Raw genomic sequence first — 25,278 nt, 5'->3', positions numbered from 1 at the left:
AATAATCCTATTTTTATTCATTTTACCAACGTCTCTGATCCACAATTCATTGTTATTTTGATTTCCTACTATTTTGAATGAGACTTGTCTCAGGAACACTTGAGCATCCAGTCAAACTCTCTGAATTCAAGTTTGCTTTTATTATATTTGATTAGTAGCGTAGTTTTATCAGTTCGCTTAACAAGTGGGAAAACATTGTAAACATATAAACATTTTATTTAGGCAGTTTTTTTGACAGATTAGTTTGGCTTATGCCATTCCAAGTTCGATTACACAACGGTCTTTAAAAATGTGTAAAATAAAAATAAAGATAAAAAACTGGCTTTCCCCTAAAAGGGGTGGGCCTGTTTGAGACAAGGAAATGACGTCATGTCACTCCCCTCACGTGCTTCGTTGCCGACTGCGGTGCCGTTTTTGATTTTTTGGAAAGAAAACGGCGCTTCCTGAGTAAATAATCCGTGCTGGAGCACAAGAGCTGCTGCTTGTTGGTTAAGTCTGTACCCGTGTGGTGGTGAGTCGAACTGGACGGAGTCCGTTCTACTTTCATTCCTGTTTGAAACTAACCAGTCATGCACAAATGTTTCCTGATGTATCCGGAAAGGAGGGATGCGTTTTAATGGCTGTTCTTTACTGAACAAAGGTGTTTAAAAGAGACGCTTTCGTTTCGGTTAATATTCTGCCAGCTATGATTTTTTATTTAAGTCAGGAACATTTGTAGTTAATGAATAAACCCAGTAGATCACGCCTTATGTTTTGCGATTAGGTATACAAAATCGCAATGACATGTAGTAATATGTAAACCCGAGCTGGTAGCATTTAATTGTCTGTTTTTTTTTTTGGCACATTAAACTACAAATCATATCCAGTGTTGGGCAAGTTACTTCAAAACTGTAATGCATTATTTATTACTTGTTACCCTCATTTTAAAGTAATTAATTACATCACAATATTACTGATTTTAAAATGTAAGGCATTACACTACTTTTGCATTACTTTAAGTTACCTTCACCAAAACAACTTCAGTATGAATCAGGTCATGTGACGCTCAGTGAGCTCATGACATATATGTGGAAAGTGACGTGGTGTCTGAGCTAGGGTTGCTGTTAAAAACAGTCAGATGTAATAACAGTGCTTTCAAATGATTGTTTATTAAATAAAAGCAACAACAATCTGTACTCTCAGCACGCTGCCGTCTTATATTAACTGAGCAGGGAGTGAGGTGGTGGGGGCTCCAAGCCTATATTTGCCTTGGTCCCCAAATGCCTTGATACAGCCCTGGATGTGAGACTGACGAGGGTGATCTGATTCTATCACATGTGTAGCGTTATTAAGATCCTATTGTCTGAATTTATAATTATAGAAATTAAAGATTCTTAAACGATCCCAACTCTCTCTTTTCTTGTCTCTCAATCAATACAAAGTGTTTAAGTAAACTCCCTGATGATAAAAACAACCACTTCTGATTATAATATTTAGATCTAATTGCAGTGTATAAATATACAAACTACAGATCACTACACATGTATAAATATTAAATGCTTATATTGCTTTTCACTTGTGAAAATGTGTGTTGGGGATAAATCTACCTACTTTTTTCTTTTTTTCTTGATTTTATTTGAATAATTTCCTGCCCTTTCTCTCTCTAACCTTCCTGCATGCTGCATGTTTTCTCCGTCTTCCAGAAAAACTGTTTCCTAGACTTCCTACTTTCTAACGATCAGCCAAAGGGATCTTCACATGCGCGGCGCTCCAGCAGCAATGAGTTGAAATCACTGGGGCACAGATTATGAACTCAGCTGAGGCAAAGCACGTCAGAAAAGCACAAAATACCAGAGAATATGCGCTGATATGAACGACCGCAAGTGAATTATTTTGTTTTAGTGGAGCGATTGGTTACAGCGGCCGCGTGGACGCAGCTGAGCCGTTACCGCGGCGTCCTCTCTGCCCGCAAAGCTGAGTCCATAAATGACGTAATAAATGCAGATACTGGATCTTTCTTCGGGTTTCCCGCAATTTGAATTTTTAAGGAACACATCTTGATTCTGGGTTTAAAAATGCGTTGTAATTACTGCGTTACTGACAACTGTACCGAGTAAATATTACCATTTTCTTTCCCTGTAATGCCTTACCACATTACAGCAAAAAGCAATGCATTACAGTAATTAATTACTTTTGTACCACATTACTCCCAACACTGATCATATCTGTTAATTTGTTTTCAGCTGTTATAATAAATACCACAGAATTAGTATTTACTGTTGAGGTTTTGTGTGTTTGTTCCTAATGAGGGCGGATAAAGCACAATCAGATTATAGAAGAACTAAATTACGGTTTGATCTACAGCCACTAAAAAGCCAAGGCAGCTTTATTTCTGTTGCACGTTTCATATGCAGAAGCGATTCATCGTGTTGCTCACCAGGTGGAAGAACATGAAACATTCAAGTCAAAGGAACAACATAAAACAACAGATTTTTAAAATTTAAATTAAGAAAAAAATTAGATGTAAGAGATGAGTTGTCCAGTAATCGGAAGGTTGCAGGTTCGATCCCGGCTCCGGACAGAGAATTCTGCTGTTGTGTCCTTGGGCAAGACACTTAACCCCCCTTGCCTGCTGGTGGTGGTCGGAGGGTCCGGTGGCGCCTGTGCTCGGCAGCCTCGCCTCTGTCAGTGCGCCCCAGGGCAGCTGTGGCTACATCGTAGCTCATCACCACTAGTGTGTGAATGAGTGTGTGAATGGATGAATGGTACACTGTAGTGTAAAGCGCTTTGGAGTCCAAGTGCGGGTCATTTATCATTAAATAAAAAGGCAAAGTTAAAGTGTGAGCAGTTACATTGTAGAAGGTACAGAATAAGAAACCGTCATTCAAAGGCTGATAAATACATGAAAGTTTTCAATTTTGATTTAAAAGTTACCAGAGTTGGGGCCCATCTGAGTCCATCTGTGTGCAGATGTGTCCAAGACAATCCAGGACCCCCCAATCCCAACTCCTACCCATATACTCAAGTGATTAATTACAAAGTTAATACAGACATACAGAATTACAACTATACAGAGTTTTTTGGGTGTGTTTTGGGGATTTGATGAATGTAATTTTTACAAATGTAATCTTGGTATCCTCGCAACCCTCTTTTTTGTGTGTGTGTGTGTGGGGGGGGGGGGGGGGGGGGTGTCACAGATCCCAGTTTGGGAACCACTGGACTAGTTGATAAAGGCTTACCTTGGAATTTGATTCTTTTTCTGCAGGTTAAATCTGTGTTTGTGAGCCAAGTTTTGTGTGCTTGTCCGTGTTTAGGTATTGTGGAAAAACATGAGTGACTTTGCAGTTCTCAACACAGGGTGCAAGATGCCCCTGATTGGACTGGGAACATGGAAGAGTGAGCCAGGAAAGGTGAGCCAGACAGGCCGTCTCTTACCTCTGTTCCCTCATACAGCTCAACACCTTAGTCGTTTATTTTTCTAGCTGAAATTGCTGCAACACAATAATAATATCTTAAAGCCGTACTGCAAAGTTTTATATTTTTAAATAATTTTCTTGAGCCAGTATGTGCTAAAATGACCCTTTACAAGGTTAATGAAAGGCCACCCAGCCCCGATCGCCCCCTGTGGCCAGAATATTCCACTTGCAACTTCAGACAGGTGGGCCGCACTTTTGGGAAAAAATTGAGCCGACACACTGACAGACTGGTTCCAGCTCATTTCCTGCGTGTCTTAGATCATGAACACCGCTGATTTGTTTAAGTTAGCGATGAATCACTCCTGTAGAAGGCCGGGAGACATTCCAGCTGTTGGATTAGAGATAACAAACACACAGCGAGGAGATAAATTTTGCTTCTACAATTGGACACTAGGGGGTATAAAAGCAAGCAAAACTGCCTAGTGTGCCTTTAAGATCTATTAATAATCTGGGTTATTTTGTTTATAATTTTCTCTTTTTTCCGTTCCCTTTTGAACTATTAATTACTGTTATTTGTGTTAATGCTGCTAGACCTGGAAATTCTGCTTCTGTTGGAAAACAGAACTTCCCAGAGGACTCTTTCCAGGGGAATGTGTAATAATAATGTGTACATTACTGTGTTTTGTTTTGCTGGGTGCCTGCCTTGTTAGTAATTATTAGAACAGAATAGACTTTATCAATCCCACAGTGGTGAAATTCACCAGCTATGGCAGCACACACACTTAGGGATGGGTACCTTTGACATTTGAATCGATCCGGTACTAATTCCCGGTACCTACGAATCGATACCGGTACTTAACGGTACCAATTTTCGATACTTTTGTGTGTTTATTATTTTAATTCTCTTTTATAATTAAATATATATTTTTCTCAATATATAACCATATTTGATATATATCACGATAAATAACATTCAACTGTTTGTATTTTAACATCGTCCTTGTAGTTTTATAAGCTGATAATTAAACTGAAGCAAACATCTTTACTGTGAACTAAATTTCCTGTGTATCTTCATTCCTTTTGCCGTCCTTTTTCATTTGATTTTTCCTACTGGGAAGTTAGAATTTCTGAGGAGAAAGCAAACGCACCATTAGCTGATAACAATGGTAGCAATGGAAGCTAACATACCAAGCTAACGTTATCTTAAACAGTTTATTTAGCTGCTGGAGCAGATTAAAACGATGATGCCTCACACTTAGATCGTTGTCACTGGTTTCGTCTTCACCCAATTACCCGTCACATTTAGTAAAGTGAAGCTAAATTTTAGAGCGCGTTCATGTTCTTCTAGTCGGGAATTCGGAGTTCCGAGGAGAAAGCGAACGCACCATTAGCGAAACGGAAGCTAACATATCAAGCTAATTTTATTTACCTACCGGAGCAGATTAAGATGAGGATGTCTCACTTAGATCGTTGTCGCTGGTTTCATCATCACCCAGTTACCCATCACATTTAGTGAAGTGGACCCAAGCTTTAGCGTGCGTTCTTTCTACCATGCTGCTCTGTTTACAACTGGCTCGCAGCGAGCGACGACATAACGCTCTTGCGCATGCACAGCTGTCTAGGCAAGTTCTCGTTGTGATGGACGGGTACCGAAACGAGGCACAGTTTGAAATGACGTGAATCGGTGCTCGGTCGATACTATGGAATTTGGTCGGTATCTTAAAAAGTCAAAGTCAAAGTCAAAAAAGTCAAAATCATTTATTGTCATATTCTCCACATGTGCAGGACATACAGAGAAATGAAATTCAGTTTCAGCACACACAATTCAAAGATCAGACATACGTGGGTAAGACACATAACAAGAATTGGTGACTGCGGTCATTCGCAACATGAGTCGCGCTACCTTAATAGTTAGATGAAAAGGGTGTTACATGAGGAAAGTTCAGGGAGGGAGAAAAAAAGGCATTAACAGGGTTACACCAGCAGGGTGTAGCCCTCCAATGCAAAAAAACACCCGACATGGAAGCACAGACAGCACGTATACAACATCAGAGTCCGATGGGGAGGTGGGGGTGGGCGGGATCCTGAAGCCTCCAATGGGAGCTGCCACTGCGGCGCATCGACCAGCTGCAGAACAACAGGTGGGAGGGAGAGATAAGGACCAGAGAGCACATTGAAGCCCTGCAGACATGTCAGCCTGAAGGAAGAGGGTGAAGGTCGGGACACAGCATCTGTCGGCATTCCTCCTTTTGTGGGGGTGTGTTGAGGCAGCCTTGAGAGGCTGCTATGGCATCAGATAAGGATAAACATGACTTTGTTTAGGGCAGACAGAGATAATCTTCCTCTCCGCCTTGGAGTCTATAACCGGTCATTCATGTCCACCAGTGAAGCCAATTTTACATTTCACATCCCCGCATCGTCCGGCGACCCTCTCCGAGATCAAATCCATCTTACACTAACACAGGCAACGCCGCAAGGACATTGTCCAGCTTACGTTTCACCTCGAGTAACGTCCCAGTCTGTGAGGTCACCGCACGAGCGGCGGTACGGGTCGCACTCCAATCACTCCCGTCTTCCCAAATTTCCAGAAAACCAGATATCCTCCCACTCCAATCAGAAGAAATCCAGTGATCATCAGGCCGAATATCCACAAATCTTCCACGTCCTCGATGGACAGCTGAGAGAGGCACACGATTCGCCAGACCTCCCAAGAATCGAGTGCATATCCCAATGCGAATGTCCCCTCGGGACAGGTGGGAGCCCCCTTCTCCGTTCTCATCGTAGAGAAAATTTTGTCAATCGCGTTGAATGACCAGTTAATTAAGTCCATATTTCCAAAAAAGAGTAGTGGTTTCAGGAGAAATGCAGAGAAGTGCTCTGTAGGCAGACAGGACAAGAGCCTTGGGGAAGCCGATAAGGAAGCTGAGAAAAAAGCGTCTGTACTCTCTGAAGGCTGAGAAGAAAAAGTACCGGATTCGGTACCCATCCCTAAAATAAAAAATAAGATTACAGGTAAACACTCAAAGACAGTAAGTTGTTATTATTGTAACCAACCACTAAAAACAATTAATAGAAATGAAACTTGTCTTTCCAGAACTATGCAGCATTAAAGACACAGACTTACTAATGTACAACTGGTATTGCACAAGAGATCCAAGGTTAACAAGTTATTGTCCTTTTAGAAAGTTTACAACAATTTTAATCCTACAGTTTTAGAGCGTTGACATTTGAGTTCCTTTTCTTGTTGGTGTTGAACCAGCTGTGCTCTCATGCACAGGTGAAACAAGCAGTCATTTGGGCCCTGGAGGCTGGTTATCGTCACATCGACTGTGCAGCCATCTATGGGAACGAGGCTGAGATCGGAGAGGCTCTGCAGGAGATGCTCAGCCCAGACAAGGTAAAGTAGTTTAACTATTTTACTGCCTTAAGGCAGAACTTTAGTGTTTTTATGGGGCCATCAAAACCCCTGGTAAAGACACCATTGTGCTTCGGCTTTATTAGAATGAATTGTACTCGTGTGTTGGTAACTAGGGGGTGGGAATCTTCAGGAACATCACGATTCGATTCCATTACGATTCAGGGAGCTCCAATTATTGATGTATCTTTCTCCTCCCTCACCTGGTTGCCAAGTGATTACGTGGTACTTAAGAAAAACATTTGTAATGATGAAACATTAATTTACTTCCAATATATTTTATTAACAGAAGTATCAGTGTAATGTTTTAAAGAAAAGAAGTGCGGTCATTAACAGCTTCCAAACAAAATGATGCAGGATGTCCAATTGATCTGAACATGAATAACTCTACTTTTTCAAAAAATAAATACGATTAGACAACAACATTTTGAGTATAAATACCCTTAAAAAGAACTTCAACTAAATGTATAAATAAATGCATAAAACAGGGAAAAAATGGCATACAAACACAAATCTTTTGCGATAAAACTTGCTATGTGCTTTGTAATTCTGTTGGCCTTTTCCGAGTTTGGTGGAAATTTTAACAAGGCCTGCTCAATGGTGTTCTGGTTGGTGGCGGCAGCCGCAGCTAATGGCGTCTTTTTGTCGTCCGGGTGAAAAACGATCAACGTGGTTTCTCATGTTTGTTGTTTTTCCAAAATCAGTTGTTTTACACAACTTGAATGATGTATGGCTTTTGTCCAGGTCCCTTTTCCCCTCAAACTTATAAAAACCAAAGTAATTCCATACGCTTGCTTTTAATGTTGGTGGTGCTGGTCGTATTCCTCAGCCATGTTGTCCTGTGCATACTGTATCCTTTCCGTCCAAGTACCCGACTTCGTTTTAGCTGAGTTCCGCTTTTAGTGCCTCGTCATTAATAAAATCGATTGTTTTACTTTTTCAAAATCAATTGATAATCGTTCATGTTCACATCTCGATGCATCTAATAAACGAGTTTATCTCCCATCCCTACAATGGAGGCCCTCAGGTTGCATATGTTTTATACTGAGAGCAATTTTAGTCGTACAACGACCCACGTCAGACACCAGGATGTTGGCTCTAGAGCTGAAAAACAACAGACTATCCCTGAAGAGGAGACGTGGGTCTGACTGTGTTAGTTACCTCGTGTACTTCTATTCCAGATTACAGATGTTAGTTAAAGCAAGCAGAGTAACAGACTAGTAGAGAAAGAAAATCCGGTATCCCTAAGTTTCTAAATGCTGATGTATTTGTTCACCAGTCCCTCAGAAGAGAAGATGTCTTCATCACTTCAAAGCTGTGGAACACGAAGCATCACCCAGAGGACGTGGAGCCGGCCCTCCTGAAGACGTTAAAGGATCTGAAGCTGGAGTACCTGGACCTCTACCTCATCCACTGGCCTTACGCATTCCAGTGAGCACCAAGTTTTCAGACGTTGTCCTGAGACAAACAGACTCAATCTGCTAAATAAATAGACTAAAATATTGAATATGGTAGTCTGGTGTTCTGTTAAATCATGTTACATGTGTTCATGTACCCAAAACTGTATTTCCTCTCTCATGTTGGCTAGACGAGGAGAAATGACCTTCCCCAAAAACGAGGACGGCACTTTGTTGTACGATGACACGGACTACAAGCTGACCTGGATTGCCATGGAGAAGCTGGTGGAGAAGGGCCTTGTTCGCTCCATCGGCCTGTCCAACTTCAACTGCAGGCAGATTGATGACATCCTGTCCATGGCCAGCGTTAAACCAACAGTTGTTCAGGTACTTGCTGTTTGTGCTGATGGTGGGTGCAAGGTAGCTGTGGTGACACAAGCATCTCTGTGAATGTGTCTGCCAGGTAGAGAGCCATCCATACCTGGCCCAGGTGGAGCTGCTGGCTCACTGTCGGGATCGAGGTCTTGTGATGACAGCATATAGCCCGCTCGGGTCTCCTGATCGGGCATGGAAACATCCCGATGAGCCCCTCCTGCTACAAGAACCAGTGATTGCTTCGCTTGCACAGAAATATAAAAAGTCCCCGGCTCAGATCATCCTGAGGTGAGTTTAAAATGGTACAAGTTTTCCTAACGTGGATCAAAATACACAAAACTTAAAAATATGTGTACGTATGTAAAAATAGATGTACACATCTACAGTTTATGTACAATGTAAGCTGTAGGACATGCAACAAGAGGTCAGACACTGTTAAAACTACATGTAGTGACAAGAACATCATATAAAAGTAAAAGAGGGTTAGCAGCAACAGTTTGTTCCTTATTGAGACGGAGGATATGTAAAGAGTAAAGGAGGGAGCTATGGGAGCAGCCTTGTGGAGTTACAGTGTTCAGCACAAAAGTGAATGACCTTATCCTGACACTGTGGAGTCGGTTACCGTTTCGTTTCGTTTTATTGAGATCCTCATTAGCTTCTGCCTAAGTGCAGATGCTAGTCTTCCTGGGGTCTCATACATTTTCATACAGTTGTTTACATGAGATAATACCCTTTACTCACAAACACACACACACATTCACGCACACACATCCCTAATTCCCATAATACCAGTAGCTCAAGATGAAATCACATATCTAGAACAAAATTACATATATAAACTAATATCGGGAAAGGAGTTAATCACACCAATAAAGATTGAAAATAAAATATAACAGAATGGTGACATCATGTCCATTGTTTCGTATCATAGTTCATCGATATCCAGTACTCGACCTCAAACACAGATTTTCAATCCTTCGTTGCAGAGTTCATAGTCACTATACAATTAGGTGTGTAAACAAAAAAATTTTCAGTTTCTTATGAAAAGAAATGTTATTACTTTCAAAAATTAAAAATCTAGGTAATGCATTCCATGCAAGCATAGCTTTATAGTGAAAAGATCGTTGAATTTGATTTGTTCTACTGCGTGGTAAAATACATTTCATCTCATTTATCTGTCGTGTATTATAAGTATGATTATCTGAAAAAAACATTAATTTGCTATGTATAATTTTTGGTGTTTTTGTAATTATTATTTTCCTCACAGTTGTTACCACGAAATACTTTAGTCTACTCTTCACATCAAGCCAAGCAAGTTTTTCATGCATCGTTCCCACATTTGTTCTGTAAGGGCAGCCTAAAACAATACGAGCAGCTTTATTTTGTGCAACTTGTAGCTTATGCAAATTATTTTCACTTGTACTGGACCAAATAACAGATGCTTGATCTACACAAGAAAGCACTAATGATTGAACAAGGCATTTAAGTAAATATTGTGGTATAAATTTGCAACAAAATTTTATTATGCCCATACCTCTCCCCATTTTGCGTAAAACATAATTAATCTGGCTTGTCCATGATAATTTACAATCAACTATAACTCCTAGTAATTTTACTTCTTCTAGTTGTTCTATTATGTTGTTACTCAGGGTTAAATGTAACTTTGGCATCGTCTGTAAAGTATGTTTGGAGCCAACTACCATGCATTTAGTTTTTCCTGCATTAATCACTAATTTGTTAGCAGTTATCCACTGCTCGACTGTTCTTAACTCTTCATTTAATATTTCATTCAATGCACTCCGTATGTGCTGAAGCTAAAACAGTAATATCATCTGCATATACTGCTGTAGTCGCATGTTGCAGCACCCACGGAAAATCATTCAAAAAAATAGAAAACAAAAGTGGTCCCAAACAACTTCCCTGTGGAACACCACATTCCATCAGACCCTTTTCAGAAAAACTGCCATTGAAATAAAATTGATATTCTCTGTCAGTAAGATAACTTTTAGTCCAGTTAAGAGCAGATGTATGAAATCCATAGTTACCCGTGTTACCTAAATGGACATGCACTCTGACCTGTCTAGTTATCTGTGGCAGCTTGTGAGGGATATCTGTGTTCCACTGATCCAGATGTGTGGAGGGACGTTCAGTTTCACCCTGCATGCTAGATTAGGTTGAAGGCCTGATGTCAGGGTATCCGCGGGTCCTTAAAAAGTCTTAAATTTGCTTTTCCAAATTTAAGGCCTTGAAAATCCTTAAAAGTGACAAATAATCCTTAAATCCAGTTTCCAAAGGTCTTAAATGACCAAAGACCAAATAAACAAGATTATTTTATTTCTATAAAATTTTCGTGAGTTTCCAGTGTTCTGCATTTTTTGTGTACGATGTTGGCGTAAGCGGAACCGTAGACGTTCAGTTGGTTGTGAAAGGGGGCTATTTTTAGATGAGCACATTAGCTGGTTAAGCTAGTGGGAGATTGCACCATGGGGAAGTGAAAGTTTAATGGTAACTGGATGGCTAATCCCACGTTCTCTGAAACTTGGTTCAATAAGAATAAGGGAGTTAATTTCCATATAGATGATTATAATCTTGAATATGTAAACAGGAAAAATCAAACAGGAGGTGGGGTTGTGCTATACATCCATAAAACAGTACCGTTTACGGTGAAAAAGCACACGTCATTAGCTTTGGATGACATAATGGAATGTTTGACGGTGGAAAATTCTTAATGAAAAGAAAGAAAACATTATTGTAAGTTGTATATACAGGCCACCCGGTTGGAATAGGGACGTCTTTTAAGAAAGGATGGAGAGTATTTTTTCTACAGTGAACAAAAAAAACAACAAACCTATGTGGTGACTTCAATATTGATTTGTTGAACCCAACCAAACTTAAAACAACTGTAATCACCAAACTAAGTAGAATAACAACACACAGTGCCAAAATTATTGATAATATCTTTACTAATGATATGGCAGATGATGTAATCAGTGGTCTCTTCATATCTGATATTACTGACCATTTGCCCATTTTTATCAACACTGGGAGTGAAGTAAAGAAAGACAGAGAACCTGTCATGGTCACCTACAAAATAATAAAAACAAAGGAAACCATTAATGCTTTCAATAATAGCTTGTCGTCACAGGATTGGAGTTTGATTTATAGAGAGACCGATGTGGACAAAGCATATAACTCCTTCTTAGAAATTTTTGATTCCTTATATAATAAATACTCTCCCATTATAAAATGCTCCAAGAAAAATAAATCTAGATCTCCTTGGCTTACAAAAGGAATATTAAATGCTTGTAAAAAGAAAAATAATCTTTATTAAAAAATTTATCGATTCCAAAACTAAAGAAGCAGAACAACGATAAAAGAAATACAAAAATAAATTAACTAATATAATAAGAGACGGTAAAAACCTGTACTATAGGAGTATAATATATGATAACAAAAATAATCTAAAAAGAACATGGGACATATTGAATGGTTTGATTAAATACAAATCCACAAAGACAGGATATCCAAACTATTTTCGAGATGCACATGGAAACAAATGTAATATGGAATTAGCAATAGATAGCTTCAATTAATTTTTTGTTAATATTGGACCACATTTAGCAGGTGAAATTCGAGACATCCCAATTGGACAATTTAATGAAAAGATTAAAGTAAACACACACTCAATGTTTCTTGCTGCTATAACCGAACAAGAACTTATAAATTTTGTTTATGAATGCAAAAGCAAACAATCTACTGACTGTCATGACATAGATATGTTCCTGGTGAAAAAAGTTATAAATCATATCTCCAAACCACTCACCTACATTTGTAACTTATCATTTCAAACCGCTACTGTTCCAAACAAAATGAAAATTGGTAAAGTCATACCAATCTACAAAAATAATGATAAACACGTTTACCAACTATAGACTGATCTCATTGTTGCCTCAGTTTTCAAAAATCTTGGAAAAACTCTTTAATACACGACTAGAAATTTTCATTGATAAACATCACATAGTTAATGATGGACAATATGGCTTCAGAAATAAAAGAACTTCTATGGCTGTAATAGATGCCGTAGAAGCAATCACCAGTGCACTTGACAACAAAAAATATGCAAATGGAATTTTTATTGACTTCAAAAAAGCTTTTGATACAATAAATCACTCAATTCTGCTTGACAAATTGGAAATATATGGAATTAGATGAGTGGCATTGAACTGGGTAAGACGTTATTTAAGTGGAAGGGTACAGTTACTTGGACAGAAAAAGTCAAAAAATCTTGACATTGTTTGTGGTGTACCCCAGGGATCAGTACTGGGACATAGTTTGTTCAATTTGTACATCAATGATATTTTTGAAACATCTACATTACTAAAATTTATTTTATTTGCAGATGATACAAATATATTTTATAGCAGTGACAATTATCCAAATCTTATTAAAAAATAAATGAAGAATTGATTGTTGTTAAAAGATGGATGGACAGCAATAAGTTGTCTTTAAATTTAAACAAGACTAAAGCAATAAAATGTGGTAATCAAGAAACAAAGTTTGAGTTGCCAACAAATATGGATGGTTTTAAAATTGAAATGGTTCAAGAAAGCATATTTTTGGGAATCACAATAGACAGTAAACTGTCATGAAAACCTCACATCAGACACACAAAACAAAAAATCTCAAAAAGTCTAAAGCCAAGTCATTTCTTGATTGCAACACACTTCGTGTGTTGTATTGCTCCTTAGTTCTCCCTTATTTTACTTATGGCGCTGAGGTATGGGGGAATAATTATCAATGCTCCTTACAGCCTCTTTATAGATTGCAAAAAAGAGCGGTCCGTATCATAAATAAGGTTGGATTCTTAGAACACACAAATCAACTTTTTTACAATCAAAATTATTAAAATTACAGGATATAATTAAATATCAAACAGTTCTTTTCAAAGCATTTAATAAACTTCTACCAAATAATTTACAAAAGCTATTTATAATTAAAGAGCTGTCACATAGCCTAAGGAGAGATAGAATATTTAAATTACCAATGATGCGAACAACACGTAAAAGCTTTTGTGTGTCTGTGAGTGGGATCAAAATATGGAATAACGTAAAGACTGATCACAAACAATGTCAAAATATTCAGATTTTTAAAGCACACTAAAGAACAGTTTGGTTAAAATACGTTACAAATGAGAATGGGCAATGATGTGAGTAAAGGTGTATGGGAATATATAATTAATGATATTGACAAGAATTGTTAAATTGTCTAGACTACCATTATTATTATTGTTATGATTTTCTTTGATCATAAGGTTGTTGAATTTGAGTTTTTTCTACATATTGAATGTTAAACTATTAGTGAAAAATAGGGGTGGGCTTGAATAAGCTTGGCTTCTGCCCACTCACTTTCGAACATGCCTACAACAATGTCAACTTGATTTATTATTGATTTATCTTGTGAGGTTTATTATTGATTTAAATCTTGTTAATTGTGATGTTATTGGCATGTTGGAAATAAATAAATGATGATGATGATTGATGTTATTGTGTACCAGGATAATACTAGTACAGCTTAAACTGATGAGTTATACACTCTTACTGCAGAGGGGATGAATGACCTACGGTAGTGTTCCGTTTACATCTGGGATGTCTCAGTCTGCCTCTGAAGGAGCTGTCCATGGTCTCCACAGTAGGATGCAGTGGGTGGGAATTTCTTTTTTTAAAAAGGAGCTCATCTTCCCCCAGCATCCTTCTTTCTCATGTTTCCACTGAGTCCAGTGGGCAGCTCAGAGCTAGCTTTGTAAACTAGCTTGTTCAGTCTCTCTGGGTGGTGTAAACACAGTCCAGTGTGTTATTTCCTCTTGTTGGAAAGTCAATGTGTTGCTGTATTTTTGGAAACATGCACTTTAGGTCTGCATGGTTGAAATCCCCAGCCAAGATGAGAAAGGCATCAGGATGGGCTGTCTGCTGCTCACTGATGCGCTGGTACAGAGGATTACAGAGGATTACAGAGGATCTCTCCTGGATGAACAACACCATAGCATTGGCGAGGAAATCACAGCAGCGTCTCTTCTTCCTCCGCAAACTAAGAAGAGCAAGAGCACCAGCCTCCATCCTGTACACTTTCTACAGAGGCACCATCGAGAGCATCCTGTCGTGCGGCATCACTGTGTGGTTCGGAGCCTGCAACGTTTCATGCATTAAAACCCTCTAACGTATAGTGAGAGCAGCAGAGAATGTCATTGGGGTCTCTCTCCCCTCCCTACCAGACATTTACAGCACCCGCCTCACAAAAAAGGCCCTTCGCATTGCGGCTGATCCCACTCACCCGATGCAAAGCCTCTTCGAGCTGCTGCCGTCAGGGAGGAGACTGCGGAGTCTCAAGGCCAGGACCAACAGACTGAAGGACAGCTTTATCCATCAGGCAGTTAGGAAGCTAAACTGCCTCCCGGCTCTCCCCCCTCTCCTCTCTTTTCCCCCACAGTCTCTGAACTTGGTTCCTGTTTTTATACTAAATGTTTATTTTCTATCTAGCGAGAGTTTGAGAGCAACGTAATTTCATTTCTCTGTATGTCCTGTACATGTGGCAGAAGTGACAATTAAACTGACTTTGACCTTTTTGACCTTTGACCTTCCTGTCTCGGTCAGAGCTGCCTGCACCTCAACAGACCACAGCAGGATGGATAACAGAGCCTACAACCGTGTGATAAAAGGGTTTTAGCAGATGGGAATTAACTCCGAAGGACCTCAGCCTCCTCAGGAGGCGGCTTTGGCTCTTCCTAAACAGAAGCTTGGTTGAAAAGCAGTGTCTGACTTTCATTGGTTAAATTTCATAGAATTTTTATTTAGTGTTACTTTTGTCAGATTTAAGTTATTTCTGTGACCATTGTAGGTTTTTCTTTCATTGACCAAAGGGTACCAACAGTTTTTGCTATGTCCACACATTCCTAAAACCAGGCTTTTTGTTCTCAGGGATAAAATGTTCTTTTCTAATGGTTGAAAAATCTAAATGTTGACATGTTTACAACACAACACAGTTTGTTCTGTAAAAAGCACGGATGTGAACTTCACATTAGCAGCTGTTTTTGTAAATGTGGCTACAGAAACTCCAGCACATTTGATCTCATCTTTCCAGATGGCAGACACAACGAGGGGTAGTCACAATTCCCAAGAGTGTAACAAAATCCCGAATCCAGGAGAACATTCAGGTGTGTGAAATTTCCTCACGAGTGATTTGTTCTACGAGTCGCACTGAGGTTCAGTTTTACTGTAAAATGAGAAGCTAACTCTGGTGGAAACATGTACATGCTTGTAGTTTAGGTTAAAGGCTGATTAACATCACATTTGCTGGCAGGTGTTTGACTTTAACCTGGAAGCAGAGGAAATCAAAACCATCACAGCCCTGAACAGAGGCTGGCGCTACATTGTACCGATGATTCAAGTAAGTCAACTCAATATTCTGCTGTTCCTAGAGATTTGTATTTATATTTTACCTTCACATCTAAAAAACAAGATTACTTTTAGAAAGCTAAAGGTGTCCGACTCTAGAAGTTAAACTGAAATGAATCGGCTCAGTCCCAACAAGCCATGTTCAGAGAAACCGCTAGAAGAGCACTGACTTTGGTTCTGTTGCAGGTGGAAGGAAAACATGTTCCCAGAGATGCAGGACATCCTTACTACCCCTTCAGTGATCCCTACTGACAATTTCACACTGAAACCTGAATTTGTGCCTTCAACAGCCTTCCAATATCACTGATCATCGCTCCTCAGTCCTGCCGCTGTTGTCCGTCACTACTTACAATCAAACAACAATTATGGAATTTAACAATGTTCAAGTTCCCTGCAGGTAGATACATGTAAAGTGATTGTTTGCAAACCTGTTTCTATTTTTAAATAAAAAAATTTGTTACTTCAAATCTAAGTAGAATTAATTATTTGCTGGTGTTTATAATATCCAGCTTGCTGGATGGTTCAGATTTCAAATATCTAAAGTAATTAAAATAACAATGTAAGCATAATCCACAGTTCATGTTAGATGAAGACAGGAGTTTTATTTAACTCATGTACTTTATTTATATAGAAGTCCAGTTAACTGATCTTACATGTCTGACAGTATTCCAGATCAAAGATTCATAAAGTATAGTGAATTTACGAATGTTCAAGGCTAGTCATATGAGGTTCTCTGCTGTAGAGCAGAGGTTAATCCATATAGAGGTAGTAATAATGGGAAGGATGTCGGTTTGGGTCTGGTCCTCCATCACTTGCTGGCTTTCTCTGCACGTCGTCTAGGAGCCCTGTGTTTGCTGTTCTGTAAAATCCAGACATACATATAAATACGCAGACAGAGGGAAATGTGAGGACAATGCTGTTAATTCAATTCAATTTTATTTATATAGCGCCAAATCACGACAAGCGTCGTCTCAAGGCACTTCACATAGTAAACATTCCAATACAGGTCAGTTCATTAAACCAATAAGAAAGACGTTTCCTATATAAGGAACCCAGCGAATTGCATCGAGTCACTGACTATTGTCAGTGACTATACAGCAATCCTCATACTAAGCACAGGAAGAAACCTCCAGAGGATCCTGGATCATCGAGAAGACAGAGCAGACACACACACACAACATATATACAGTACCAAGTAATGTTTCCATGGTTACATTGTGATTTCTTAGTAAATATTATATTTGGTGAGAGATAAACTTTATTGTAGTTATCCTAGTGAATCTATAATTAAACGGGTAAACTAGTAGTATGTCAAATAAAGTAAAATGTTATCAGGAGAGGGAGAATGTTTTAAGTGGTTAGCAACAGTTCGAGACGATGGCCCCCTCCATGAGGCTACCACAGCTCAGCAGAACATCGTTGTAGCTTCTGGGGGGGAAAACTCTTAGAGAAAAAATAAAGTTAACAGCTGAAATTGCTGAAAATAATACAGTTAAAGAGCAGATTGTAGAAGAAAGTAGTAGAGTGTAGAAAGTGGTCAGTGTATCCTCCAGCAGTCTAAGCCTATAGCAGCATAATTACAGAGATAACTCTGGATAACCTAGCCTTTTAGATGGAGGCATGTTGGAGGCAGGGCAAGGGAGAGCCGTCTTTACCGACTGTACACTCCACCTCCCTGTACTCCCCCACTTGTCCAGATCTAGGCTAACATCAGAGTTTAACCATAGGCCCTATCAAATAAAAATGTTTTAAGCCTAGTCTTAAAAGTAGACAAGGTGTGTGCCTCACGGACTAAAGCTGGGAGTTGGTTCCACAGGAGAGGAGCCTGATAACTAAAAGATCTGCCCCCCATCTTATTTTTAGATATTCTGGGAACCACCAGTAAACCTGCAGTCTGAGAGCGAAGTGCTCGGTTAGAAACGTATGGAACAATCAGGTCACTGATTTTTAGAGGGTCTGGTGAGTGGCTGAATCCTGACTGAAGGAGGAGCAATGGGGTTTGTGTGTGAACATGTATACAGTACCTGGAGGGTGTCCTTTAGCCTGGTGTATCTGTAGTTTGGTGGTTCCAAGCTGCGCCGTAAGCAGGAGTAGAGGTGGTCGCTGCTGTCAATGAAGTGTTTCGTCATGGAGAGTTGCTGTTTCAGCATTTCATTCAGAGCAAATGCAGCTGGGTCAGACATGTAGATGGCTGAGGGACAGAAAAACAAGTCAGTGTGACTGCAGTGGTGTACAACGTTCTCCACTTTAGTTGGATTTATGGCAAATACACTAACACGACATCTGACAGTACAGAGAACAGAGGAGGTCTTTTACATTCTTACATAGCAGGACATAATAAATATGAACCTCAAGAGTACAAATCGCACACAACAGATTCTACCATGGTGTGATTCTGCATTCTGAAAGGTGCTATTCAAGTGCAGGTCATTCATCTTTCATATCACAGTCAGTGTGGTGTGCCCCTGAAGGCGCTGAAGCCTACAAACACCCCATCCCTGCCTCAGGCCTCTGACACTTAAAGCCACGGCAGGTCCTGGGTCCAGAACAAGCCACCTAGCCCCACCTGGACCTGACACTACCACGACGACGATCCACCACAACCTCTACAGATGTTTGGTGAATGGCCAAACCACTGAACTCATCTCTTGGAAGAATTCATTTCACCCACAGAAGAACTAGTGACAGAGCACTACTGTAGATTGAAATAGTCGTGAAACAGGAGAGGACGTTTATGGCTGACTACTACCTAGATGTTTGTGGCTCGTACCTTCTAGTCTTGCTGCACTGATGGCATGAGTTACCACAGGTGGAGGGTTCAAGTAGAGTCTAGCCACTGTGGGGTCCAGGGTAGCCATGCCTGCAAGGAGACAGCAGCTATGGGTCAGAAACAGGCAACCATATTAGTTATCAGTTTCAGAGATGACCCTGATCACTAAAGGGTCTCTGACTCTGCTACATCCAGTTTGTACAAACACCAAATTAGAAAGACTAACCAGTTGACCATGAGTCCTTCATTGGACGAGGCTGTGTCTGGACGGCTGCATCTCTCACAGCCTTTGCACCTGAACTGTACCTCCTTGGTGACCGATAGGAGCTTTGGCTGCTGGGTGATGCTGAGGAACCAGGATGTGAACTTTTGCCGACCGGCATTGATTTCCGGCTGCGCTCGGAGATCTGTGAGGAGCTGAGGTCACTTGGGTCAGACAAAGTGCTGGAATCTATGTCTCTGGTCCTTTCGTCCCGTGTCACCAGTGATGCTGCTGCTCCTTCATCTCCACTGACATAACTATCAAAGTCACTTTGGTAGTTCAGCGCCTCCTCCACCTGCTCCTCCTCCTGTGGTGCCTGCCGGTGTTTGTTCCAAGATCCAGAAACTGGGTCCTTGAGTTTCCTTTGATTCTGCTTAAAAACAGAAATAAAGCACTAGTTTGTTATCCAGGATAATGGACAAGATCCCAGACGGAAACAGGAATGTCTATAAAACAGTCGTTAGGGTATTACTGAGTCACAGAGGATGGTTTTGTTGAACATGCATGTGGGAATAGGGACAACAGTCAACACTGAGACTGTAGCTCTTATGTGACATGCTGGGTTTTTCTAGTATTGCTTGTTTGATTAAAAAAATAATAACTTTTTGGGTGTTTTCTACCTCTTTTCCTGATGTTTCTGAAGTAAACCCAACAGCTGCAGGACTTAGCTCATCTAGTGTCATCAAATTTATCTTGAAGTCTGTAGAATAAAGAGAAAAGAGTCAGACTTTCAAAAATGTATTCGGTGAACTAATCGTTGGGACGGCTGGGGCAGAGGAGTTAAGTGCTCGTCTCATAACCAGAGGGTTGCAGGATCAAGTTCCACTGGAGTCGTTTCGTTCTTGAGCAAGACCCACGTTCCCTGCTGGTGGCGGTGGTGGTGGTCAGAGGGACCAGTGGCGCCACCCCAGGGCAGCTCATCCCCACCAGAGTGAGTGTGAGTGTGTGTGTGCTCCAGTGTTAATCACAAGAACTGCTTCATGTTGATGTAGCAATACTGAGAACATCCGGTACCCAATACAGGTGAGGAATAAAATACCATACATTTCTTTCATCAGCATCAACTTATTTTTCTTCAACAAGCTAACACAAACGCCGAGTCTCTCGGAGTAGCTAGCAGGGAGTTTAATCTCCACGATTGTGAAGAAATGATTTCTTATCTAATCTGATAATACTTAGAACCTGAAAATGCACTTTTGTAAAAGTGAATGATCTCTGTCCAGTCTTCCTAAAGATGAGTTTAATCGGCAGAAATGGATGGATTTTATCTGAAAGAGTTCTAAAAACAGTCAGAATACGACTGGGATTTCACAGACTGCTTGTTAAACTATCGCCAGTAACGCAGTGGGTTTTCAGACGGATTAATTCTCCAACCGGTGCCATTCCAACGTTAAAACTACCTGTGGGTACAGCCAAAATGCTATCCGCTAGCTGAATAGTTATAAAGCACTGGTGACCCTCTCTCATAAAAAAAGAAAAGTTTCCACCCTCAGTTAGGCTGTCCCCATCTCTGCCAGCCTTTAAGAGTCGCCTAAAAACACACCTCCTCCGCTTGGCGTTTCCTGAACATGTTTGATTCGGCCCTCTTTTACGTTGAATTTCTTTCACAGTTTTCATTGGTTCACCTTGTTTTACCCATCTGTCCTGTACTAGAATGTTTCACCTTTTTTTGTAATATGTATTTTGTAATTTCAATTGCTTTTATTTTTGATTTATTCACTATATTTGTACTTCTACTGTACCATGTTCAGCGCCTTGGGCTTCCTGACAGGGTTGCGGAAGGCGCTTTATAAATAAAGCTTTGATTGATTTGATTGACTGATTGAAAAACTAAAATAATAATTTGAGGTTACTAACATCACATATCTCCTATCAGGCATACTCTTTGACTCCGATGAGCGCTTCTCACCTTCTGAGGAAACTGAATTCGTCTGACTGTGTGGCTCTTCAGAGGCAGACCCCACCTGGAACAGCTGATCCAGAGACAGCACTTTAGCCCCCGCCAGTGAGGACAACGCAGAATGCTCTGAGTTATGAGCGTCAATCCTTTCTGAAGGTAAAATGGAGACGGGCGGAGGAGAGGGTGATGTAGGGACCACAGAGGGGCTGAAGTGGGTCCGAGTCTTGCTGCTGAATCGAAAAGGTGAACTACAACGTGAAGGAGAGGCCGAGGAGCGGGATGGAGGTACATCAGAGGGCAATGGAGGATGAGCAGCAGGTGGCGCTATGCTTTGAACCTTCTGACTAGGCCTGTGGAGCATCTGTGTGAACAGGAAGTACTGTGTGACAAAACGGTGACTGATATCATACTGGAAATGCTTTAGGGGTTTCCTTTTGTCTAATCAGAGATACTGGCTACTGTCCCGTATACTTATGGCTTTTATCAGTTCAGCCACGCTCACAATCTTTGTGATTTCATTTCAGTACACCAAAAAAAAAATGTCTAGTACTTAAAAGGTTTTCAAACAAATCAAACCTTGATTTGGTGTAACAAGTGACATGCTGCTGTCCATCAATGGTTTATCTAACTTTAAATGTCCAGGTGAATATTTTAAACCTAAGAAGTTGTGCTTGACAGCCACTGTTTGAACAGGGATGTATAAGTATTACTACAACCTGAATTTACTCAAAGATAAAATAATCATCATGGAAGCTTATTTCTAGGTCCTCTAAAAGAAAACGTTACACATAAATATAAGACGCTAAAGCCAAATGGTAAACTTAACCCCTTTTAAAGCTGAGGGCCTCTTACCTCCACCATCTGTGGTTTCATTTCTCATTGGTTGCCATCCAAACGTGTACATTTAACACCAACCTTGCCTTCACTTTTCATAGATGAAGCTCTCTCTGGTCCTGAGACGCTGTGGTCCGATGAATCCTCAACGTCTCCAAGAAGTTTCTGCATGTATTCTTCATCACTTTCCACACCCACATTACTCGTTCTTCTTCCCGGCGTTGTCTCTAAATCTGCTGGAAGGGCTGCAGCATCTCTAGCTCTGACTCTCGGGCTCAAACCGTCAGCACTTTGAGGAGCCACCGCTGTAGAAGTATTAGTAGATTCCACACATCCTGCAGGTTTGTTTTTGAGGAACCTGCTACGCCTCTGGCTCTGTGCACCTGTAGAGACCTGCTGGGTGGTGTCCAGGGCTGCCGGTGGCGAGACTGTCAAATGCGGTGTCAGAGTGGGGCCAGATGTCACCTGTCGAGTCTGTTCAAGGGCCTGCCTGCGGCTACGGATGCGGTTCTCTATTTCAGACAGTCTTGCCAGGGATGCAGTCTGACGGCCTTGACGTGGAGACACATATCTAGAGAAAGAGATGCAAAAGGAAAATGTTCCTGTGCATTTGTGTGACAATTATTCTTCTATTGAAGCAGATAAGAATCAGCTCTGTCCAGAAGATTATATAATCTTATTACGAATGTGTAATAACATGATGATGCACGTTGACTCTTTGCAAAAGCTTTAAGAACAAACCACATCCTTTAGTGGAGACCATGTTCCCTTTGAGAACTGGTCTTTACAAATGTAGGCACAACAGATTTTCATGTAGAACCGAACCTTTGGCTCTGTCACGGCTGCCAGCCTGAAGAGGGAAAAAGCAGCCAGGATCACCCAGCTCTGGTGATTGACTGGACACCGCCCCTCCTCCTCCTCCCTTCCAGGCTGCGGAGGAGCACAGCTGAGCTGAATCCTCCTGATGAGCCACACCTAGGATAAAAAGGCTGTGCCTTCAGCAGACCGGGAGACAGCAGTGCAGGGGTTCTGCTGTCCTCCATGATTCGTTTTGTTTTAACCCCTTCGTTCGTTCGTTCGTTCGTTCGGTCGGTCGGTCGGTCGATCCTTCGTTTTGATGAGTTTAACTTTTATAGTTGAAACTCTTGAGTGATCCTGTGGGATCTTGTGTTCGTTAGTTTTAAAGGTTAACTTCGTTTGTGGAATATGATTGACTTCGGTTTTAAACACCTTTGTTTCGGTTGAGCATTTAACTAAGTTTTAACCAGGTGTTTTTTTTTATAGTTGATCATTCGTCTTTTAATGTTAACCTTTTTGAGAGTTTGTGTTTTGCATTATTTTTTTAATGCCCGTCGTCTGTTTGCCCGTGTTTTAGAACCTTTTTATAACAATAAAACCCTTTTAATATCCACTGTCCAGTTCTTATGTTATCCCCATCCTTCACATTTTACCATCTCATGTCGGGGACGTAACAGGCTCTCTAGAAGGTTAAGGTGAAAACAACTGGACTTTTCTTATCATGAAAAGAAGAAATAAGAAACAAGCAAAGTCCTGTTGTTTCCAGCTAAACCTTCTGGATTATCACTCCCTGGACGATAGACCTCACCTTGGTTCCTGCAGCATCTTGTTCCTGCTGACAGGTGATTGGTCAGCCTTTTTTAAAAACCTGCTCCCATCTCTCACTGAGCTCTGCTGGGCCATTTTCCATCTGAATGAGGAAGAAGTACATTCAGTTAAATGCACCTACCACAAGTTATTCTGTAAAAACATCCGTGAAATCTGCCTGGAGTGATGCCCCACATCCACGCACACACACATGCAATGACCCAAATAAAACAGCCATAACCTACAAACTAGAGATGTGAGTTTACATCAAAGTTGATCAGGGACATTACTAATAAAGGGTCACTCACCAGTGTTTTCTCTCATCTTTCATCTCGACGAACTTTTCGGACGAACTCCTCTTTGAAAGTCCCAAACTCCCAGTGATCCTCGACTGGAGGCATCTTCCAGCCGTCCGCCTCCCCTCGTCCCGTTTAACACAAGCCAATGTACACCGGAGAGAGCGCCCGTTGGGTTTTCAGTTTGATGTTGGTGGTGGTGAATTAAAAAGTTGTGTGTGAAGACGATCCTGTTGTTCTTTTAGCTGGGAAAACAACCCGACATGAACCCGCATCCTCCAGCCCTTTGGGAATGGGAATCGGTGTTTTTGAAGGTTCCACTTGTGTATAAAAATGAAGGATGTTTGCTTAAAGTTCAACAAACCGTAACACCACAGTGCTTAAGTATTTTGTTGTCATAACAGAATCATGTGTGGAGCGTTGTCGGCCTTCCTTGCTGCTTCCACCGCAGCAGAGCAGCAACCCCGGTTCCAGCTTCTCTATTCTTTCTGTTACTCTGTAAACTGTTGAACCGTTAAATGCGATGACTAAAGCTACGTTTGTATCTTAAATGACAAAGAAATTAATAAGTTTTAAAACAAAACCCCAAAGCACAAAAGTCAAAAGGCTGCTAAACATCTAAGCTTTCACAGTTCCTTTACACTAAAAGCCCCCAATCTGTTCTCTTCCGGTTTGCGAATTCGGACGTTGTACGCATGCGCGGATGAACTGACTCCTAAATGTTTCGCGGTCACGTCTTGCAAATTAATCACGATTTATATCGTGTATATACATATATTATACACACACACACACACACACACACACACACACATATATATATATATATATATATATATATATATATATATATATACACACACACATACATCAGGGTATCTGCAGGTTTAAGGCAGCCAAATTTAAGCTATTTTTTAAAATTAAATTTAAGCTGATTTCCAGCTATTGCCTGGAACCGTTGCTAACCACGTCACAAACGTGGAATTGGCCCATAGACTGTACATACCACCCAGTTACCATTAAACTTGCACTTCCCCATGGCGCAAGCTCCCACTAGCTTAACCAGCTAATGTGCTCATCTAAAAATAGCCCCCTTTCACAACCAACTGAATGTGTACAGTTCCGCTTACACCAACATCATACACAAAACATGCTGAACACCAACTAGAAATTCTTGTTCATTGGGTCTTTGGTAATTTAAGACCTTTGGAAACTGTATTTAAGGATTATTAGTCATTTTTAAGGATTTTGAAGGCCTTAAATTTAGAAAAGCAAATTTAAGACTTTTTAAGGACCCGCGGATACCCTGATACATACATTTTTTTTTCTTGTCTTTTTCTGCAGGTCTAGAAGCAGACTCTTGTTCATTATTGTTTATTTTTGTGGAACCCCTCCACCCCCTTCCCCCCTCTCTCCCCACCTTTTTTCTTTTCCTTTCTTTCACCTCTGACTCCGTGTCTGGTCAGAATTACAAAGCATTCAAAAACAATAACAATAAAGTTTTAAGTATCAGGCGTGACATTAAAAGCAGACGCTTTGATGCTCCACCTGAGAGTAAATCTGTAAGGCTTGTCACCAGCA

General features: G+C 40.6%; 2 protein-coding genes across 5 annotated transcripts; one reads left to right on the top strand and one right to left on the bottom strand.

Annotated features, from left to right (window-relative positions):
- Positions 1-355: 355 nt before the first annotated feature.
- akr1a1b (aldo-keto reductase family 1, member A1b (aldehyde reductase)) lies at positions 356-16,497 on the top strand. The gene is made up of 9 exons (XM_015962268.3): positions 356-511; positions 3,294-3,389; positions 6,673-6,792; positions 8,090-8,241; positions 8,399-8,594; positions 8,671-8,870; positions 15,717-15,789; positions 15,936-16,022; positions 16,217-16,497. The coding sequence occupies exons 2-9, from the start codon at positions 3,309-3,311 to the stop codon at positions 16,280-16,282; spliced, it is 975 nt and encodes a 324-aa protein (XP_015817754.1). The 5' UTR covers positions 356-511; positions 3,294-3,308; the 3' UTR covers positions 16,283-16,497.
- A 120-nt stretch (positions 16,498-16,617) lies between these two features.
- Positions 16,618-23,853, bottom strand: c16h19orf44 (chromosome 16 C19orf44 homolog). 4 transcript variants are annotated; one of them, XM_015962266.3, is made up of 9 exons: positions 23,710-23,853; positions 23,403-23,504; positions 21,878-22,367; positions 20,972-21,323; positions 19,683-19,762; positions 19,027-19,435; positions 18,801-18,890; positions 18,055-18,221; positions 16,618-16,889 (listed from the first exon to the last, which is right to left on the bottom strand). In XM_015962266.3, the coding sequence occupies exons 2-9, from the start codon at positions 23,495-23,497 to the stop codon at positions 16,839-16,841; spliced, it is 1,734 nt and encodes a 577-aa protein (XP_015817752.1). In that variant the 5' UTR covers positions 23,498-23,504; positions 23,710-23,853; the 3' UTR covers positions 16,618-16,838. The 4 variants fall into 4 exon arrangements, with proteins under 4 accessions (XP_015817752.1, XP_015817750.1, XP_015817751.1 ...); XM_015962264.3 differs by lacking the exon at positions 16,618-16,889 and having other exon boundaries at positions 17,804-18,221; XM_015962265.3 differs by lacking the exon at positions 16,618-16,889 and having other exon boundaries at positions 17,804-18,221; positions 19,027-19,432.
- Between the last annotated feature and the right edge of the window lie 1,425 nt (positions 23,854-25,278).

Source organism: Nothobranchius furzeri, chromosome 16, assembly GCF_043380555.1.
Source record: "Nothobranchius furzeri strain GRZ-AD chromosome 16, NfurGRZ-RIMD1, whole genome shotgun sequence".
Taxonomy (NCBI): domain Eukaryota; kingdom Metazoa; phylum Chordata; class Actinopteri; order Cyprinodontiformes; family Nothobranchiidae; genus Nothobranchius; species Nothobranchius furzeri.
Note: the sequence above shows the minus strand (reverse complement) of the source record. Positions and strands in the feature narration are given on the sequence as shown.

Excerpts from the sequence above, each read along its gene's own strand:
- akr1a1b (XM_015962268.3), top strand. The coding sequence starts at position 3,309 with ATGAGTGACTTTGCAGTTCTCAACACAGGGTGCAAGATGCCCCTGATT. Across the intron at positions 3,390-6,672 it reads GGAAGAGTGAGCCAGGAAAG|GTGAAACAAGCAGTCATTTG; the intron begins GTGAGCCAGACA and ends TCTCATGCACAG. Across the intron at positions 8,871-15,716 it reads CCGGCTCAGATCATCCTGAG|ATGGCAGACACAACGAGGGG; the intron begins GTGAGTTTAAAA and ends TCATCTTTCCAG.
- c16h19orf44 (XM_015962264.3), bottom strand. The coding sequence starts at position 23,497 with ATGGCCCAGCAGAGCTCAGTGAGAGATGGGAGCAGGTTTTTAAAAAAG. Across the intron at positions 18,891-19,026 it reads GAAGGACTCATGGTCAACTG|GCATGGCTACCCTGGACCCC; the intron begins GTTAGTCTTTCT and ends GTCTCCTTGCAG. Across the intron at positions 18,222-18,800 it reads CAGTGCAGCAAGACTAGAAG|CCATCTACATGTCTGACCCA; the intron begins GTACGAGCCACA and ends TCTGTCCCTCAG.